At 37.8% G+C, this 22,466-nt stretch overlaps 1 protein-coding gene across 19 annotated transcripts in view; it reads right to left on the reverse strand.

The window, feature by feature from the left end:
* ROBO2 (roundabout guidance receptor 2) overlaps positions 1-22,466 on the reverse strand; it is a 1,076,913-nt gene that overhangs the window by 393,285 nt on the left and 661,162 nt on the right. For all 19 annotated transcript variants that reach the window (XM_057404328.1, XM_057404327.1, XM_057404343.1 and 16 more), the window contains one exon: positions 16,797-17,123. In XM_057404328.1, coding sequence (XP_057260311.1) covers positions 16,797-17,123 — 327 coding nt within the window. The remainder of the gene's footprint in view (positions 1-16,796; positions 17,124-22,466) is intronic.

The raw sequence follows: 22,466 nt of genomic DNA on the forward strand, positions 1-22,466 counted from the left end.
CTTTAATCTTCTAGACTCAGTTGCAAAGCCCCTTTCAAATGAATGAAAAATTTATTGACCTGTCCTCCGGCATAGACCACAAGTCTGAGAATTTAGCAGAGTAAGTCAGAGATGTGACAGAATTAGTAAGCTGTTCAAATTTCACTGTTCCACTTCATTCTTTCTCTATACATTAAATGATCATAACATCAAGCCACACTTTTTCCATTCCCTAGACAAGCCAGCAGTCATGCAAGAGACACAGAAGGATGCAGAACACTTTTGTTGGTCTGAAAATACATGCCACCCATATTTAACCTGAAATCTATCAGACACAGTTTTTGACATTATTTTATCACTGTTGTGCTGTCAGGATGAGACATCATTAATTTTTTTCAAGTTTCAATTGTTTTAATAAACTTTAATGCTTGTAATATAACACATTGTACTGAACAAAGCCTTAGGTTAGACTTTAATAGAAGCAAATTTTCACACTCCTAGAATTAATTTGAGAAAGTTTTGGTTTTGCAGCTCTGAATCTAACAATCTAAGCATTGCATTCATTTCTAGGAAGCTTTCTTATTTTCCCTCTCAATATTTAGGCAGGGACATACATTAATACACCTAGATCTTAGAGCAATGAGCATCATCTACTCCAATAACTGTTAAAGATAGTTCTAAAAAATAGGTCAAAATAAACTATGATTTTTTTAAGATTCAAACACTATTTCTCAATATAAATATAGCACATTCAGTTTTAAGAAAAATCAGACAAAAAATACGTACTTAATTTCCTCCCATATCAAATTCCACTTTTATTTGAAACTACAAGTTTTTATCAGTTATGACTATGTGTTTTTAAAAGCTTATTTTTAACTCAAGACCATACAGCTGTAAAAGCAAGAAGTACTTAGTGTACCAAAAACCTCACTAGATTGATCTGCATTATACTTAACCACTGAATTGGAAAACTAAGAATATTAATATGGCAGCTTTGACATCACAACAATTGATGCAAATTCTAGGGTCTAACTTGATAATTCCTGTGTGCTTCCCCCAGTGAAAGAGCCAAACTATTGTCATATTATAAGTGTGCGTGCAGTTTAACCTTACTTCATTTTTGTAACAGGGAATTGTGACAAAGAACTGGAATTCATTTTCTAAAATAATACATCTTATGTGTCAATAAAAAGAAACAAGAGAAGTCACAAGAATTAATGAGGTTGATTATAAGTCAGAGATCTCAAAAAGGATATTATCAATTCTAAAGCAAGTCAAATGTCAAACTTGGGTTAAAAGTCATTTCAAGTACTGCATATATTCTTCTACGCTTTAGGATAATCCCCTGTAGATGAATGCCTTCTTATGGTTTTTCCCCTTTCAATATATTCAAAATACTTGGCAAAAGTAAATTCAAGTAGGCAGTTGAAACTAAGGTACCTCTGCAGACAAGTAAGAAAATAAGCAGCTGTATGCATGTGAAGCCTCCCCGCGCTAAAAGAACAACTTCTGTACAAAGCTGCACATGCAGTTTAACACTTATCACATCCAATGAGTAAACTGCTTATATCAACAGGAGCAGAATGTCTCTCAGCTACCTATCGTGCTAGCATGAGTTTAGCATTTCACATCAGCAATATGCTTAGCCTCACAATCTGTTTTGAGATAAAGAAGTATTGGCTAGCGATTTGTAAAATAGGGGTGGTAATATTTAGAAGTCTGAGGCAGAAGAAAGAACTGAAACTGTAGCATTTTCTCTTCCATTCTAATCCTGGAAGGAATATTAGCTAAAACATGGAAATCAAATTCTGTACTAGCAAATACTTTATGCAATGGACATTACAAAATGAATAAGAAAAAAGTTCATTCTACAAAGCTTTAACTCCACTTTATTTTCATCGTGACAGCATTTTGAATCCACAAAAGAACTTCAAGGCTTAAATGAGATCCATTCATCGGTTAACTGATACAGGCACTGACTGAGGTTTGGGTCTGACTTTTATTTAGTATTAGTAATAAAATTTTAGTTTATTCCTCTGGAAATAAAATTAGCCACTTTACCTCCTCTCGAAGCATCTTTCCTCCTTGGCTGCACATGACATTCTGGTTTCAAATGTCATACTTGTAAGTTATTTGGAATTAAAAGACATTTCTATGGAACTGCTATATTAAATGGATCCTTAACTTGTTTCTGATTTAAAAGATAGATAGGAATTAGGTACTTAAAAAAAATACAACCAAACAATTTTTCTTCTATAAAGGCATTTGTTAATAGCTGGTATAATACCAACACAGAAGCATTATTAAACTTTAAATGATGATAGTAACACTTCTCTAGAAACTCCCATTCATCATCTTGGATGAAGTCCAGTGGGTTATAGATTAAAAGTCATATTTGCTCAAAGCCACATACAATGAAACCCCATTCATGCTGTGTTGTCTGGACCAAGATGAAGAGTAATGACAATAAACAAGTTTTAAATTCTTCACTAATGTTAGATTTCACTTCATACATCACTACTACATATATCAATTATGCTCAATTGCATCTTTCAGGTCAACATCCCAAAAGAGTACTAGATTAATGTGCTTCACAAGTCACAACATAGGAAATGTTCCCATACACTGTCTACAAGACTACGAAACATGCACTGAGGAAGAGATAACCAGTCAAACCCTATAAAGTGACATGGTTCGACATGTATACATTACCAGGGAAAGCCAGGAAACTCAAAGTTACAGGATAGCAGCGTCCTTAAATTAAGGTAAATAAATGTAGCTACATTGCAAGTAGTGCACATAGTCAGTGAACTACATTACAAAATGAACCAGAAGAATGTAGCAGATGTTCTACCACCACTGTCTTCCTTTGTAGCTCCATACATGAAGTTATTTCAATTGAAGGGGAGGGTATCTCCCTTTCACCCAGGGCCTCTAAGTTTGTTTGATATTTTGAGTGTTTCCTGAAAATAAGGGTATGCCATCAGGAGGAAACTTTACATCTTTCTTTTTCATTCCAGTCACCATTCTTTCTCTCCTCATCTTCCTCCTCTCTTAGTACTTCCATACAACAGTAGCACACTTAGTAGAAAAATCAGCCCTCTGAAGTGCTTAACTCAGATAAGAAACACAAGAATTATTCAGTAAAATCACAGACTAAAGTGCAGGAGTTTGTTTGACTGGCTATTCCCACATTGCAGTATTTTTTTTTTCTGTGGAAGAAGAGAATTAACTGATAAAAGAACTGTTGGATATCTGGTTACAGAATACATATGTAATTTCAAAGTAGGTTTAACACCCTATGCCCCACACTTGAAAAGGATCTGTAGAAATATGGTGGGAAGACACAATCGGGAGAGATAATGCTGCAAGAAAGCGTGAAGGAATCATTAGAAAAAACAGCAATTCATATTCTGAAGATCAGAACACGGAAGGTATGAGTGCTCTCTCTGAAGTCAGAGATACTTGAGGGATCTTCTGTTCAGTGCTAAAGTAGACGAACGAGCAGAGTGATAGTCCCGTAAGAGGAAGAGTGGAAATACCTTTAGTTTAGTAAGATATAAATAAAAATCACAAGCACAACAACAGAAACCACTGAGGAGATAGATCTCAAACATTAGAGGAGTTTTTTGAGGAGTAACTTCCCCACCATGACAGTCACTGTTACTTTGCTAACCTTGACAATGTTCAGGTGTCTAAAATGGCACTAATTCATTCACTACATCTCTCAGGCATCCTTCTCTTTTATCACAATATAAGAAGCCTCTGATTTTTGTCACCTAGAAATACAGTAGTGCACCATCTCCTCCAACTGGGCTTGCTCACAATGATTTCAGGATTCTAGGAAAAAAACCCTTAATCTTAGACAGGCTGTCAGTGAGTAATAGCAAGATTTACCATGTAACAGGCATGAAATGAGAACGCCTCTAAAAGGATATCTGTTTCAGTATAAATTTGCTAGTTTTATATTTCAAAAATCATCCAATATTTTCTGCCTCAAAAGTGTCCAGTTACTCTAAAGCCAAAGCTCCTCCAATTCTGAAAAGCACTTTTATTTCTTGAAACATTCCAGGAAAGGACAAGTATCAGTGAATTACGGCTCTGTAACTTACTTAGCCTGCTACTGACCCTAGCATACCCTTTAGTAGTTGGCACTAATGCATGTTTTTATCACCAAAAAAGATGATACCCTTCTAATTTCTGTGACATCTCTCCTATCAGTCCTGAGCACAACATTCCCAGTACCTATATTCATGATCACACAGGTAGCTGAGCATGTTCCTGTGCAGGCAAATGCGTTACGAATTCTCAGATGATGAACTACGCTAAGGCTGGATGTCAGAGGTGATGAAACTGATAATCCATCAGTAATTTTCTACCCACCACAACAGCTCTGACCCACTGAACTAAATGAATCTATTTAATCACTGACCAGTCAATTGATCAGAAAGTGCCACAGGGTAAAGAGAGTGTTTTGACAAAGAGAAGACAGACACTACCTAAACCACTGTCACAACCGTAAGTGTACCTTATCACAGCATCTTAACCCACAGACAGATTCAACCTGAAATCATACTAGAGAAAAGAAGTTTTGTTCATGGCAAAGTACAAAACTCCTAAGATTTTCCTTAAGAGAATAACCTTGGCAAAACACATCAGACTACTTTTTCTGGTGAAAACCACAAAAAAAAACCACAACTCCAATCACTTCTGATGAACCACAGCCCAAATAACACACAATACAACCACAGAGTGCTGCTTCCATAGCAGGTTTTTCATCACCTTTCTGGATGATGTATCTACCTCTGGTCTGACTGCTGCCAGCTTCATGACTAAGAAGAATGGCAGGCCAAATCTTGCACCCTTCACAGAAGTCTTAAGCAAACTTTTCCTGGCTTGCAAAACCTAACTGCATAGAAAGCAGCATTTTCCCCAGGTGTTCTTATGGCAAAACAACATGCCTCCCCAGCATCAGGTTATTAATGCTTCATTTTCCTGATGTTCTGTGTTGGCAGCCATGACAGAAAGCTTTGAACTTGTTTATTCACACTTGTTTAATCCTGTCTCCACACAGCACATCACGGTCTGTGGGGCTAGGAAGATGGATGAGTGAAACCAAGGCCACGAGGGGGTCAGGGTCATGATGTCACTGGATCTCAATAACTCCATCACTCACTGTAGCAGGCACTTCAGAGGTCACCTCAACTGAGGAGTTCAGGATAGAAGATGGAAAAACAGCTGGCCCAAGTGTACACATATTCCCTGCAGTTGATGCAACATATGGAAAAAAGTACAGATCCTTACTTGCACTGCCTCTTTATTTCCTAGAGTTGCTTTTAGTCTACTTGATAAGGAAAAGAAGTGTTTTTTTTTTATACAAATATGAAATAGTTATCACAGAAGCATGAAGGCTGAAGAGAGGACTGCTAAAAATCAGAAACAAATGATCAATTTAGTATTTCTTCCGTACCTATTTGCATATGTATTTAACTGATTGAAAGGGAGCAAAAAGAATATACAAAATCATAAACTGCCTCTAACACACAGAGACAATGGATGGAAATACATACATTTCATACTGCAGTTGTGTTGCGCACACTGTGAACCTGACAAAGAAGCTTCTTTGAAGCACAGGCAGTGACAGATTACATTAAACCCCTACATCGTCTGTTACTTGGGAATTTTATTGCGCACCAATAATAGAGCCTACTTCTTAAAAGATGTGTTTATAGAGTATATGTATTTCATATTATTAATATATATATTGCATGTTAAATCCTGTTTGTTCACTGGTTATGTCACTGATAGGAAGGCGATGACATGGCGACAGAAAACTGTTTCTTCCTCATGGCTCTTAATTTCTACTTTTTACATCCATTCCTCATAATGAGCCATTCTGAAAAAGTGAAATTATTTCCAAGAGAGATGAAAATTAGTATTATTAAACTACCTTTAAGCACATCTGCAGCACTGGAATAAAACAACTGTGAAAGGGGTTTGATATGACAGAAACCAAGTTCTCATTTGTTCAGTATACAGGTGTATCATGAGAAAAGTGACATATAAACCTAGATCTGCACATGTGCACAGTGTATTTATGAAAACCAGTCACAATATTTTGATGAATGGCAAAATTAGCAAGTGAATTATATAAAGAATACTCAAAAGACAAGCTTTTATTCTAGCGAGTGAAAACAAGTCCTTACAATCTGACCAAGTTATTTGATAAGAAAACCCAGATTTAAAAAGCCAGGGCTCTGTCCCAGACTCCAATTTCACAACAACTTTAAAAGCACGGGCTCCAGTGGAAATATCATTTAGACCTATGACACTAGTAGGTAAAGAAGTAATTCTCAAACAACTTGCAGATCAAACTGTATCACCACCCTCTGGTTTCTTGGTGGGCCTTCTTGCCTGCCTTTTTCTTGGGTGGTGAGAGATGGGTGTTGGCAGAACTTACCTGTTTGGGGATGATTATTTCTGTGGGTTGTTTTGCTTTTTGTACTGTTTTTGTAAGATGTCAATTTCTTAGAGGTAAAGGAAACCTTTTTGTTTGGATTGCTGAAATCTATTTCCCTATGGCCCACCTTCTGAAAAGTTTATTTATATTAGGTGCTTTCAGGGGTAGGATGTTTTCACATTGTTCAATAAGATTGACAGGATCAAAGTTTACATAATGCATATAAGATCTATTAAAAAGTCCATTATTTACAAGAACTAATACATTCAGAATCAGATGCTGTTCAATGGGAACACAATCTGAACAACAGCATTAAGAAAAGTCACTTGGCTTGCTTATAGTTGGGAGAGACACAAATAAAATAGAATACCCCTCATATTCTTAAATACCATACTACCTATCAGAAGTTCTGGCTTCTGGTTGTGGTTCTGCAATCAATGTGACACATGACTTTGAACAGATGGCTCTGAATCTCCAAGAAAAGATGACTGATGTTCAGTATTGCCACTACTGACTTTTAGGCATGCATCTCGAGGAGTGGAAATTACAGGTTTGAATCAGGTAATTAAGTTGCTTCTACTGCAGAGTAAGAACTGTATATATGCTAATTGAATGTATGGCGGCTGTAGCATATGTATCTTTAGCATGTGGAGCATGAGGCTTAAATCCCAGCTCCTGTTTTTGTCACTATCCAAGATAGATCACTGCACTAGGTAGACCAACTGGTGAGACCCAGTAGTGCATTTTGGCACTGCTTCCAGCGTAAAAGAGGAAATGTGTCCTGAAAAACAAATTTACAGCTCCATCTTTCAAAACTAGGAAAGAATAAAAATGTATAATTCTCAAAAGCAGTGTGACCACACTGCAACCAAAATGTCTCTTCATATTTACAGCTGATAATCTGTGTATTCCAAAGGCTATATATGCACGTAAAACTTGTGAAGAATTTGCATCTATCATTGAAATAAATGGAAAGCTCTCCTGATGACGCTTACTTTTTTTCTTCCATGTAAAATAAAACCAGAACATTTTATCTAACTACCTCAATAGTGCTCTTCTGGACAAAACTCAGGAGTTCTTATATTCTAACCACACCTAAAGTTCCATTTAATAACCATCTCTGCTAAAACACAAAGTGATCATCCTATTTCTGACAACTTCAGGGACAGCATGGAATAATTAGTTTCAAAAGTTGAAGTCGAAGGATTGTAAGGAATTCTTTTGTTCCTTTTCCACGCCTACATTCTTTTAAATTATACTTGTGTGTGTACATATGCAGCAGATGGAGAACTTTTTGCATACATTATGATCTAAAAAATAAGTCAAAAGATTAACCCAGCTTTTGCACGACTGCTACTTGCCTTATCTGCTTAAACAGGGGATATTTTTCCTCAGATTCTCACGTATGCATTGGTGTTTTGAGATTGTAACAGAAGCTAATGAGAGTCAGTGAAACTACCTCCTTCCCACGAGTAATGTTCATATGACTCAGCCTTTCTGAGCTGGTATCCTGTTCATAAGCTGACAGAAACTGGTCTCTTTCCTGTTTGTTTTATCAACTGATTTTGCATAAAAGGTGAGCAAGAGGCAGGTTTCAAGTCCTATTAGAAGAAGCAAAGTCCTCCAGCAAGATGCAGGCGGATGAAGAAAATTGCCAATTTTGAACGCCAAGGCCACCTTCTACTTTGGCACACAAGATTAGGCAACAAACCCAGCAGGACCCAACAAGAGTACCACATTAAACAGGAAGAACTGGATGCCACTGAAGACTAGTGAAGGAGACACTAGATGAAATGGAGTAATAGCAAGTGCAAGGTCATATGCCTTTGAGCTCATCACAGGGAAGTTTACCACCATCACAGGGAAGTAGAAGCTCATCTGTTACAAATTACACAGGAAAAGAAAGATCTGCATTAGATTACCATGGAATGACTATGAGCTACCAAATGCTTAGAAAAAGTAAAATATGATCAGAGGACTGATAGATAAGGGACCAGTGAAGGTAGTGATTAACATTAGTTTATAATGCACAGCATGCAAGTGTCAAAATATCATATACCATCTACCCACCCAGGTCTCAGAAAACATATGCAGACTAGAGCAGGTGAATAACTACTAGGATCTAACATACTTTCCAAGAGAACACAAGCTTTTCTTGTTTAGTTTAGCAAAAGCAGAGATGAGAAGTGATACCACTGTGATCTATCAATAAAAAGGAGAGAAAACAACTAAAGAAAAATGAGATCACAAGAATAAACATAAATTAAGTATGTTTATATTTACCTTGGAAACATTAGAATTATTCTTCACTGGAAGATGTTAAGTTCCAAAACAGGCTTCCAAGAGAAACAGGAATGAAGGGGAAAGCAAGCAAACTGCTTTTCAAAGTGAAGCTTGAAAAGTTTCTGAATGGAATTACAAAATACAGCTGTGTAGAATACATTGGACTCAGCAATCTAAGGCTCCCAGTTCTTTACATCTCTACATCCCTTTGTACAGTGGCAGAGAGATCTATGAGACAGCAGAAAGAGTCTGTGTATGCCTTCCTTCTCCAACATGATGAGGCAATTTCTGAAGTGTCAGTACACATTCAAATCACTCCCACTTGAAAAAATCATGCAGAGGAGTGGAACAAAACCACTACTTCATTTCCTGCATAAATTCCAAGTATTAGAAACTTATTCAAAGTATAACATCTGTGGGAGCATTTCAAGTGGAATTATGACCAAATATATGATTAGATTTCAGTCCTTTAAAAACAGGAACAGGGGGAAGAACTTATCTGAATAAAGACAGGGGAGGGGTGGAAAGGAAGAAGGAAAAGGTTGTGTTGTCCTCAAACAAATACAGTGATTATCAGAATAAAAACCTGTATACATACATATATATATGTACATATAAAACATCCACCAATCTTACCCTAATAATTACTGTTACTTACGACAGCAATGAACTTTGTTAGAATTGAGATCATTCAACATGTGCAAAGGAATGGTGTGAAATACCACTTTGAATTAGTACTTTTTTTAAGCCTAACTGAATTTGCAGAATAGCACAACGTTTGAAACATATGCCAACAATAACTAGTAGTTCAATTAACTTTCAGAGTGCTTATAGGTTCCTGAGCAAAGGGAGCACAGTTGTAAAAATGCAGTGTTATCCTCTCCTTCATTTCCCAGATGAATTAAAAATAGAGAAACATCAACCAAACGCATCAGTACATGGTAGCGCACACACTAACAGATCAGCCAACAGCTGCTCTCTTTCAAGGGATCTGTAAAGTGATCAGCAGTTCCTTAGCTGTCAACATTTTATCAGGTAGAGCACTCAAAGATACATGAACAGCAGGATTTGATTTAAAAAAATAAAATCAAAGGGAAGGGGAAGAAGGAAGCCGATAAAAATCAAATGAGGACATGCACAAGAAATTATTAGAAGCAGAATCAGATTGAGCACACTACAAATAGCTTCTAGAAAGGTTACACTGAAAGCTCTCTCTCAGATGGGAAAAAAAGGATACACCCTGGGCAGAAGAATTTAAGGAATAAATTAGAGATCCCACAGAAAGCTTCTCTATAAACATTTCTGGATGTGAGAAATTATTCCTACTACAGGAACACTAGGGATGATACTAGACTGCATGACTACATAGTGCAAGAGAGCATATTGCAATAACATACTAACCCGTTCTGAAGGAATTAATTCACATGGTGGAACCAATTTGCAGCTGTTAAGGAAACATTTTGCTAGGCTGATATACCCTTCTTGGCCAACAAAACCAGCTGAGTACAAGTGCTCATAACAAACACTATTCTGGTACCTAGGCCTCTGTATCTTATATGAACCTACATATCTTTCTTTAGAGCTCATCGTGCTGTGAACACCTACATCTATTTTAAGATGAGCACAGTATGAAAAGAGGAAAAAGAAAATGGAGAACAAGAATGAGGTCTGGAGAAGCCTACAGGCCATGTACAGCTTGATATTATGACTGAAATTATGTTAAATATCTTTGAATCTACCATCCCTGTGATAGCTCTAATGTGTGAGGAAACATTAGCACCTTTAGCCTTGAACTAAACGTTGAAACCTGCATGTCCAGGTGGAGCTCAAAGGATATGAAATAAAGATGTAATGATGCAGTAACTTGCCTAGGACCTAATGGATGATGAGGGGAAGAACTGTTTTTGTCCATGTTGAAGGCCTCAGTGCTGAAGCACAATCTTTAAACAGTTTGTGAGAAATGTGGTTAACAGCAGGAGATACACTCCTGTTTCTAGAAACACTAGAAACACATATTCAGCTAAAAGCTGAACCAATAAGGTAAATCATCAGAACTACTTTTATGATTCAAAAGGAAACTAGGATGAGACATCAGTCAGGTCTTGATTTATCTGATGTGGCTTCACTCACTGGTATTTAACAACAGCTTTAATTTCTAACAGTGACTGCAGGAATTAAATTCTGTCCTATACAGCAATGCTGTATAATGCAATGGTTTCTAACAACTGTACTCCCAGTGGCTCCAGTCTAATCCACAGAAATTGCTTATTGCAAACTTCAAAAGTACAGAGAAGGTTAGAAGTGGTCCCCCCTATCTTGTGAAATCTGCTTTTTTCTGCATCTAATCAGATTTTCTTTTTTTGAGGGGAATTTTATTTCCATTAAGTGAGCTGTGATAAAATCCATGGTTTGTTTTATTTCTTCTCAGAGCAACGGAGAAGATAAGAAAAAGCATGATACTTTTCAATGTCCTGATATGGCTCATTCAGAGGACCACAGTCTCCAGTACTTCAATTTCTACAATAATTATTTCTGTCTTGATGAAAGCAAAAGACTGTCAGCTCAGACAGGAAGCTTTTCACACTCTGTTTAGAAGGACAAGGACAAGAGGGATAGAAGTAAATGAACAGGATGTATTCTTCACATGTGAAAGTAACCACAAAGCAAAACAGACTTCAAAATCACTAGTAACAGAATTAATGACAATTTTACATTTTAAGTCATATGTCACAGAAACTAGATGGGAAAAAAGATAATCATCCACCCATTTTACAGTCACATATATTGTGGTTTTTTCTTAATCCTATTTTACAAGTGGTATTTACCCTGAATATTTCAAATGGAACGAACTCTGTTACTATGACCATATTGCAGCCTTTTGCACATGCTCCAGCAAAGAGTCATTAACATTATGATGCAAAGGTGATTGCATAGCTTCTATTTTATACCTCTCAGCCTTTACTCCCTGAATATTAAACCATATCTGTTTTATTCGAAAAATTACTGTCTCCCATCTTAAAGACCTGGCTTATGCTTGCTTTGGAATACACCTGTGACTCTTCACACTAAACTCAGTGTAGTACTTAGCTTCTCTTGTTACAGATAAAAACATAATTCAGTTTTAGATCTAGCATAAACAGGATCATTATGTTTGGAGAGTGTTCCAAAGCCTGCTATTCAAGCAATCTGTGACATATAAATAATGCAAGACCTTTTCTTTCTCCAAATGACTTCAGTTCAAGCACAGACTCAGAAAGATGGAAGCCCAAATTTATATTGCCATTACAAAATTCAATCTATTTCTGGTTCTCCAATTGAATTATGACTCAGAGTCTTCCACTGTTTTCTATTAGCACCAACCCACACACTCCTACCTTTTGCCAACCCATGGAGAAAATAATCTTATTTGTGAATATTCCTGAGCTTTATATTAACATGGCAGCAAACCCCAGCTAATCTGAAACACTTCATGTTTTCTTTTAAAGGAAAGTAAGGTAGAAAATGGCTCTTTTTTTTCTTTCCCCTTCCCCCCCTCAACCTCTGAACCATAACCTCCTTGCCACTAAAGCATTCAACACCTCATTTAATCTCTCCTCGCTGCATTGGCACAGCACTGGAAAAGGAAAAGGGAAAAAAAATAATCTGGGGACTTCATCAATTTTTCATGAATTTTCATTTAGGCCAAAGCCCCCTCTAACAGTGGTCGATAGATCAAGCTGCTGTCACATATTTAACACCTGGGGCTACAGCTGCTATCTCTGGGGGCTGCCACTGACTCACCCTTAGATCAGAGGCAGCCTGAGTCAGTGCGAGGACCCTTGTTGCTCTTTCTCTCGCTTACATGTGGCGCCCTGGTGCTCGCTACTGAAATCGTAGCTACAAATGTGCCTTCCGATATTCCCACTGGAAAATTCCACTACATAGGTCCAACCGTGTCAATTCGCACGTGGTGGAAAACTGTGTTTTTTATTTTAAAACTTCCGGCTTTCAAATATGAAAACAAGTTTTATGAAAGATCAAACTATTTCAAGCCTGCTTCCCTTTCTGAAATCCTCCCAAGAAAATCCGAGCATCAACATATTTCTATTGATGCCAACCCTTATTCAGGCTCAATGGAAATATTCTAATACACAAAATCAAAAGAATGATATTTTACTCTTTTGAATATGATTCTTTGTAGTTGTTTTGGTACTAGAATGCTTATTTTTAATGATTTAACCATGAAACATATAAATAGTACATCAGAATTTGCCACATTACTTTTTTCTTTTAAGGAAGCTTCTAGTAAAAAAAATAATTAAAAAAAAATAAAATAAAAAAATAATGAAACAGAATCAATCATATCAACCGGAAACTGTGCCTTCAAATACAAACTCCTCTTTCCCCCTAAATGTCTTCTGGAATAAAAACTTTCTAAACTAAAGGCAAAGAAATTGTGAAAGCACATCCTATATGTTAGCGATGTTTTTAAAGTAACTTCCCAAATCATAGTTCTCCAGTTTCACTGGCACAGAGAAATTTTTCTGAGGACATACATCAGCACAGAACTATCTGCCCTTGACTGTATGCACATGCTCAGAATAGGAATGGATTTAAAAGCACACTCAAATGCTTCGGATGGGCTGGTACGCAAATTCATGTTTGGGAAAGATGCTAACTCCTACTTCATCAAAAAGTGTTTTGGGACTTCAGCAACTTGCAAAAAAGTCACTCCAAAAACTCAACAGACAAAATGACTGCATTCAAGATGGGTCACACATTGTTCTGAATCACTGTACTCCCCAACTGAACTTCACAGGAGAGTTTTTCTTCTGTCTTTATATAAAAAGGGATACATCAGGACATTTTCAATCCCACTGCCCACTGGGGAGGGAGAAGGAAATAGAAGAGAATGAACCACAATTAACACTGTTTATCATCTGAATGCAGAAGCACACTTAATAGATACATAAACCCAATAAATATTTCCTTCATAAATCATTCAAAAGTTGGAAGTACACATTACTAGTAACTGGCAATTTAATAAGCAAAGTAAAACAATTACTGATTCTTTCACTAAAACAGCAGACTCAAGCATTTTAAACCTGTAAAAAACAGCAGTTTGTCACTAATGACACCATTTGAGGCCACCTACAGTCAGATAACAATCCAAAGCCCTGTTGTCAGAAAAGGACAACTGTCCTTTTTCTGGTGATGAAAACAGCTTGATTTAGTGTGGAAAGAGCAGTTTTCAACACTATCACAAACAGCACAAGACACAATGGCATGTACAGCTCACATGGACAGGGCTGCGCTATCCAGGCAACTCAACAGTTTTCAGCAGCAGTTAAGAACAGGTGAATGAGGACTCTCTGCTGACAACAGGCTGTCAGCAGCAACTCATTTCCCTAGCGAGCAAATGTGCTGCTGCAGAGCTGCCCATCTTCCTCAGGCCAGAAACAATGACGTTAAGATAACAGTTAAAAGCCTCAAAATAACTGTTCTCTGAAAGTCACTTGGAAACTTGATTTAGAACCAAAAATCATATAAAAAGGTGTCTCACAACCAAGGAAAGCCAGGTAGCTTTGCTGTCATCCTCCAAAGGATGCCTTTGATACACGTCAAACACTGCCATGTGCTTTTAAAACCAGCAAACATAAACCCAGCAGAAACTCCAAAATTAAGTAAACAGGCAATGTACATTATATTCACTTCTTTTCTTTGATGAAGACATTCCTGTAATCACAGCCATAGCATGGCTCAAGAAAAGAAAAGCGCTGTTGAAGTGGAACAGGATTGCCTGCTTTAGACTGCTAAACCATTTAATTGAGGAATTCAGTCAGTTAAATTTCAAAGCTATGAAAACAGTATAATAATCAAGTGTCAGGTTCATGTTGCTGTTGGAAAAAACTTTGTCTATAGTTTCAAATCTCCAGTTTCAAGTTCTATGATCCTGCTTTAAATTAGCTCTGACAATGATACATAGTTTTAGTATTTTTAAAGTCTTCTACTATCTCACATACAGTTCATGCATGACCTGCCACCAGCTACAGTGGTTTGATGACTGAGAAAAGGGAAATATAACCCCTGTTTTCAAGAAGGGGTAAATGGAAGACCCAGGGACCTACATACCAGTCAGTCTCACCTCTGTGCCTGGCAGAATCATGGAGAGGACCCTTGATACGCTTGAGAGATGGCCAATGCCAACCTCATGAAGTTCAACAAAGCAAAATGCAAGGTCCTACACTAGGGTTGGAGCACTCCCAGGCACAGAAGTGATTCACAGAAGCCCTAAGGAAAAAGACTTGGGGGTGTTGGTTGATAAGAAACTGAACATGAGCCAGTAGTATGCACTCACAGCCTAGAAACCAACCATGTGCTGGGCTGCATCAAAAGGAGTGTGACCAGCAGGTTGAAGAAGGTGATCCTGCCCCTCCACTCTGATCTCATGTGACCTCACTTGCAGTTCTGGGGTCCTCAACATAAAAAAGACATGGAGCTGCTGGAGCAAGTCCAGAGGAGGCCACGAGGATGATCAGGGGGCTGGAGCACCTCCTGTATGAAGACAGGCTGAGAAAGTTGGGGCTGTTCAGCCTGGAGAAGAGAAGGCTGCATGGAGACCTCATAGCAGCCTTCCAGTATCTGAAGGGAGGCTATAAGGATCCTCGGGAGGGACTCTTCATTAGGGACTGTAGTGATAGGACAAGGGGAGATGGGCTTAAACTTAAGCAGGGGAAGTTCAGGTTAGATATAATGAAGAAGTTCTTTACTGTGAGGATCGTGAGGCATTGGAAAAGGTTGCAAGATTTTAACTTGTATATGCCCCTCTCACAGGATTTGTCAACAGTTTTAAAACCAGCTGTACAGAGACAGAAATAATCCAGTAAATTTGCTCAATTCCTAAATACCTACCAAAACTAAATAACATTCTGTGATGCTTTTATTGGAAGATATACATTTAATTGTGCCTTAAGTGTATGACAAAACCCTTTTCAGTTTTTGTTTGAAACCATTCTGAATCTAGGTTATGCCAAGTGACAGGTAATGAACAACTCTGTATTCAGACTGCATCAGGAATAACGACTTCTGTGCTTTTCTTTTTCTCACCCTTTAAACTTACATACTTTCTGATGTATACTTAAATCCATTCTTACCAAGTAAGCAATGCAAGTTTGTGCTAAAGCCCTATTTCAGTCAAACACATTTTAGTGAAGCTACTGCCAGATGAAGAACTCGGTGAGGAGAACTGAAGTCCAGCAAGAGGAGAGCATTCATAAATTTACTAAAATACACCTCTATGTGAAGATACACAGCTACTCTTAGTTGATACTCTGAATACAAAGATCAGTGTTTATTCAACTTAAATATCTAAGCAGAAAAAAAAACCAACAAAGGCAACACATTTTATGTATGATGAGCTTGTTTGCTCTGTGAATATAACGAATGTCCCCACTAACTCTACTGGAAGCAGATCATGCATGCCAGGTGGTCTCTGAAAGAGCCATAACGACTCCTCTGTTAAGACAAAGAGAATCAATAAAGAGTAAGACTGCTCTGGATGATATGAGAAACGGTCAACAATTTCACTTGCCATTCACATAATGAATGAGGCCTGTATCATGTTTATGATAGAGGAGCATATATCAAGGTTTCCAGCAGTACGGAATGTGAGTCACCAAGAAGCTGTCTGCTTCTGTTGAGGTAACAGATGACTAGATAAAGAGAAACAGACAGTGCACCTTATATTAACTGATAGGTATTTTTCCACATTAGTTTCAATATAACCAACTTCAGTCATAATTTAAAAATTAGATTATTCTTCAGAGGAGGATTAGCCCTTGTCCACGTTTGTGTCAATCATGATTATACACTGGCTAGAACCTTGTTTCAGTATAAATCACATACTCCATATGGTCACTGCTGTTGTATAAATGCATGTAAAAATGCCTTGACTAAGAGCGATAACTAACGACAAAATGCCATACTTACCTACGTTTGTTGTCTCCCAGACTGCTGACTGTGTGCAAGTGCTGGATGACACCATAAAAAGCATTTATAAACTTTTATGCAATCCTAATCATATAAAACTACTCACATGCCACTTCCAGGGACGCATTGCGACTCACAGCTTCTCCAAGATAGTTCCTTGCTACGCAAACATAACTTCCTTCATCAGGTTTACTCCTGCGTCCGTGCACGATACGCAAGAAAAATAAAGATCCGCTGGGCAGCAGCATGCGGTGGGAGCGTGGATCATCCTTGTCTGTTTCCACTCTCTCTCCGTCCTTGTACCACTCAATAGTAGGAGTTGGCCGTCCTTCAGCTTTGCAGTTCAAAGTTGTTGGTTCTCCTTTAGAGACTATGACATCTGAAGGATGCTCAACAATCCGTGGTGGAAAATCCTCCTGGCGGAGACGGGATCCTACAGTGAAAGAAGAAAGGGAGGAAAGAACAATTTATTTTACCTCTTTAGACTTTGCAAAAAGTTCTCACAAGTTATTCCTTTAATGCCACAAAAATTTTCAAAACAAAAAAGAAAATATGAAATCCTGTACACATCTGATATTGTTTTGTCTGATATCAGAGACTGCATCTGGCACTTTCAAGTCCCAAAACCCGAGTTGAACTATACACCTCTAAGGCCTTATCAAATCTGTACCACGTGCAGACTGGGCTTAAAGGAGGATCTCTTACACATAAATGCATGACAATCTTTCCCTTATTCCAATAATCTATTTACATTTGCTTCTAGATTCCTGTGTGTTTCTGGATTCCACAGCTACTGTTCTCCCACCCTTTTTATGTGTCAGATTCAACAAATGGACATCCAAAAACACTGCCTTACCACCTACTGCATAACAGATCTTTGAAGTTTTACATATATGCCTTATATCCCTTTTCCACAAAGGGCCCAGGCATGAAAAGATACGGAAATAAAACCCCACAAAACCACAAACCAGAGAAGTATTCCTTCCTTCATGAATTTCTAGTATAACAGTTGGCAATTTTAACTGTTCACAAATGTCTAAAGTTATTAATGAGCTTTATTTTTATTTGGAAATCTCAAATGGTAACTGCACATTAGAAATCTGCAGGGGATTGCACGCATATATACACATACACAAATTCAATATAGGCATACATGTGCTTGAAAAAGCACTGCAAACACCTGTGTCTCAGAAATCATAATAGGTTCATTTCCATTTTTCTCCTCTCTGCATTCATCCTTTTCTTCACTTTTCTTTTTGGTTTATGCCATGCTTTACCTGCAAATGTACCTTCTAACCCATCACTAGCACCCCTGAATTCCTACCAACAGCACATCACAACGTTGGTTACACGGTTACTGAGAGCTGGACATCTCCAGCATTTCTACAGAGCATATCTAACCAAGGATCTGGAGTCCTGGATTATCCCCAAAAGCACCCCAGGGGCTCAGCCCAAGTGCAGCATACGCAGCAAAGAATGTGGTTATACTTTTTCCACTTACATTTTTTTCAGCATTAGGGACCAAGTTAAGAAATTACTTGCTCTACCACTGGAAAGTAATAAAACTCAACGTATTATCTTCTTTCAAATGCCCACCAGAATACTATTTTTCACTTTACAATATTGGTGATGAATTATCATTAAACTTTCATAACTATCAAGACTACCAGGTATTGATAATCCTGAAGGTCCTACAATACTAATTTTGTGCCCTCTACAATAACAACTTTGTGCCTTGCCCTGTACTTTTCTGTGCTGGCACTTTGGCACACTGCTCTTCTGCCTTTCTGTCTTTCCTTTACACACAGTTGCCTGCCCACTGCCTAGAAAAGGGAAGCAACAGAGCCTGAACACTGTCCTCCACATTCTCCAACAAAGCCTTGCACTGTCACTCAAGTCTTGGAATAAGGAAGAGAGGTGCTGGCAGAGAGGAGACCATGTAAAAGTAAGGTATGGGGAAAGGATCTAAGCTGGGTCTGCCACCCTGGGGAAAGTCCCAGGGCCAGCCTTCCATTAAAGCTTTCATATAGTGCAGTTTCACTAAACAAGTCACAGCATTGCAAATCTTCACTGAACTCTTGTCAAAAAAAATCCAACAACAGTATCACAACTCTAGTCAAAGTCTGCAATACCCTTCTTCTGAAAAAGATAATACTTTCACTATTATTATGCTTCTTATTACAGCTATAAAGAGACAAACTGCAGAGATGAGAAAATACAAGAACAGTGTCACCCAACAGAAAACCAAAGTCCAGCACTCACAACTTCAGCATCATTCAGATATAATTCATTGCTGTCTACTTAATTAGGCCTGTGAAACAGTTTTGATGTTACATACACATCACAGTAGTTCATGCATCTACATTGCTTCTCATAAAAATGAAGTCAGCTCTCTTAATTGTTAGCACAAATCATCTTTTCTAGCATGGATCCTGAAAATCCTTTGAGTGCAGTTGCCCTGTTAGGACTATTGGACTACACTTCTTAAATACGTAAGATACCAGCTTTGGCAGGTTAGCGAAGCATTTGGCTCAATTTTTTCTGATCAGCAGTTTTGCAGAGCCATAGAAAAGCAATTTAACATCAGGATCTTCATTATATTCTAGGCACAACATATTTTAAAATAGTTGCAATGTTTCATTTACTCTATAAGCTAAGAGGAAAGCAATAGGGATCAGTCCTACAGAGCAAATCCATCTTTGGACTTCTTACTAACACCCAGGTCATTGCCATACAGGCTTGCCATAAAGTGTTATACCACTGCTGAACAAAGGGACTCTTTCAGTAGCTACCAGGCTATATTACTGATATAGCAAAAGTATCCCTAATCTGTACTGCTAGTACATGAAAACCCACAAACATTTTATATCTAAGCACAGATAAACTTAGGGCACATTTAGAAAAGACAGACGTGTTTGATTCCCCATTCTAGTGACAAAAAGACATTTGAAATCTGACAGGAAAATCTGCAGTTGAAGAGTGTCCCCAGACCATGACACCACACACAACATTGAAAGAGACTAAAATCTCCATTAAAGTTTACAACAACCATAGAATCACAGCACATGGACTAAAAAACTAACTTTATATATCGACTACACACATGTATAATACTCTCCACACAAATCTATCAAGTTTCTTCATTGCTTATTCTCAAAAGAAATAAACAAAACCCCATTAGTTGTGTGAAGAAATTCCTACTAACATTGTCAGTAGGAACACCAAAGGTGAAACTTTAGATTTAAGTCAGAAAAAAAGAGATAAGACTAAATTCTGATAAACGGTTAGCAGAGTGCAACATAATTGGTAGCAAAAATGCAAATCCAAAATATTCATTTTCTTATACACAAAGGTTTACTGATAATGTTCAAAACTCAAAGTAATCCATTCTACAGAAAATCACAGGCCATGTTCAATCATTTGAAAAGGGCTTTCTAAAGATTTAAACCTCCCACCTCATACAGGCCAATTCAAAACCCCTCCTTAGGTCATAATAGGACTAATTCTTCCTCTTCACTACAGATGTTTCTCACAAAACTCATGTTTACCTCCCTCTATCCTAATTAAGCAATTTGTGCACAAGGAGAGGGTTGAACGGTGGGCAGCAAAGACCATGCCAATCAGCAAGCAGAAAGGCTTAGGAAGTGTTCTGAGGGGAGCTCATACCACACATTCCTGTGATGGCCGGGTGTACCTTCAGCTATCTAGCGCTGCAAGTTATGTCCTTAATGCGCACTTAAAAGGGGGGAAGAAAAACACACACAAAAAAATCAGTCACAGAGCACAGCCGACTCCCTCCTCCAAAACCGAACTGAACACCAACAGCTATTCCAGAAGGATACACTAATTCAGAAAAAGCAAGGAAAACCCTGACTCCATTGCCTCTCTTCTGGCAGACACAGACACTATCTACATGACAGAAAGTTAAGATCCCCAAATGGTGTTTTCCTAGTTGAATTTTGGTTCTTCCCCTAGGGCTCCCTCACACCCCACTTCACAATACTCTTACAAATACAACCTAATTTAGAAGGAACAGAAAAATACTTAACTCCATAAACTAACTGGGCAGAAAATGATACTTTTACTGGAGACTAAGATGGAAACTTGATCTACTCCAGATTTTAAGCGGTTTCACTGAAGCAGGTGGATGTGTTCTATCCTGGACTATTTCCTTCCCCATTCTTCCCCTAGGGATTTTCAATACAGTAATCTCTCATGCATGCAGACCACATACGAGTAACCCTGAATTTAAAAGTCCCTAAATAGACATTACTGTGATGAACTGCAATGATTTTGAATTAGCTGTTATATGCTGTTGGGTAAAAACATGCCTTTGGAAAAAGTCCTACAGTATCACGACTAACTGAAAGCTGCAGCTATGAAAAGGAGAGCATTTATATTTACTTAAATAATTACTCAGAGTATCTACTGTACATTAAGTTTCACACAGCTATTGCAAATGACCGGTTATTACATATCTTGAGAAACCTAGTTGCACATACACCTCCCCAGCTAATTCACAGGGAAAGTTTTAGGCTCATCTTTTTGCTTATTACTGCACAGAACAATTAAAAGCACCGTTCAAAAGCAAAACCCAAAACATACATGAAAAAGAGATAATGTCCAGGTCTATTATAGCATACTACCTTTAATATTAATGTTTCCTTGTTCATACTGTTGCATTAAACAAAAAGTTACTAAGATTATGACAACAGAAGTCAAGAAAAGCCATCTCTGCTCAACTTACCTCTGTACTTTTATCATGGTGTATCTTTAACATGTAATTTTATATTTTAAAAATATTTCTGCCACAAACTGAGTAACTGACAATTACAATTTATTACAGAACATAACTGAGCAGTGAAAAGGATTATCTCACACAAAGGCAAAAAAAGAGAAGTGATGCTATTGCACTTCTAGCATCTGCCACAACATGAGATACTCCTACATTAGTGCTAATAAGAAAACACGGAAAAAAACCTAACAGGTGAAGTTATAAAAATTAATTGTAATGACATTCTCCCTTGATGCTATCAGGCAAAGCAGAAAAAGCACAGAAATAAGTACTGCATTTAACATAACCTCAGAGGCACCTGGAACACTGCAAATCACACTCCAGCACTGTCTGTGACTGTTAGTTTTCTGTGCGAGACTCTAAACTAGAAGAAGATGGATGAAGATGTTTTCTGGCATGTGGTGAAGGTATAAACAATCTTATAGTGTTTGGATTTCAAAATTAGTTCAATATAATAGCCTTGCAGCATGGGGGTGGAAATAAAGGAATAAATAAAAAACATTCTGTCTTAATGCTGTTTAAGTTCCAGATAAAGTTTTGCTAAGATCACGCTATAGGCAAAACCACTACATCTGTTCACAGTGCTTTACTGGATAGCTCAATGTTCTCTCCTTCAAACAACTTTTTTGTGAGGATAAGGCAAAGGAAGGTAGAAAGGAGCATTCACAAGGCAGCAGACATCAATTAGTAGAAATATTCAGACTCTGTCAGAAAGTAAGTCTTTGGACAGATGTGAATGCCATAGTACAGTGGATGCTACCAGGGCTAGAAAACCTAATACAGGTGAGGTGCTCAGCCAATACTCTGTTAGTAACATAAGATAATAAATTCAATAGTCCTCAGTGGGTAAACCAGAACTACTGCCAAGTAGCAGGAGACAGCTGATGGAACAGTATTAATGCACTGCTTTATCGCAAATGTTAATTGCTCACCTGAACAGGTTAGTATATTTTCACTGGTTTCTTCCCAGGTAAACAGGAA

The sequence above is a fragment of the Pezoporus wallicus genome, unplaced genomic scaffold, assembly GCF_028554395.1.
Source record: "Pezoporus wallicus isolate ANWC-B61680 ecotype Strahan unplaced genomic scaffold, APGP_CSIRO_Pwel_v1 contig_5922, whole genome shotgun sequence".
NCBI classification, from domain to species: domain Eukaryota; kingdom Metazoa; phylum Chordata; class Aves; order Psittaciformes; family Psittacidae; genus Pezoporus; species Pezoporus wallicus.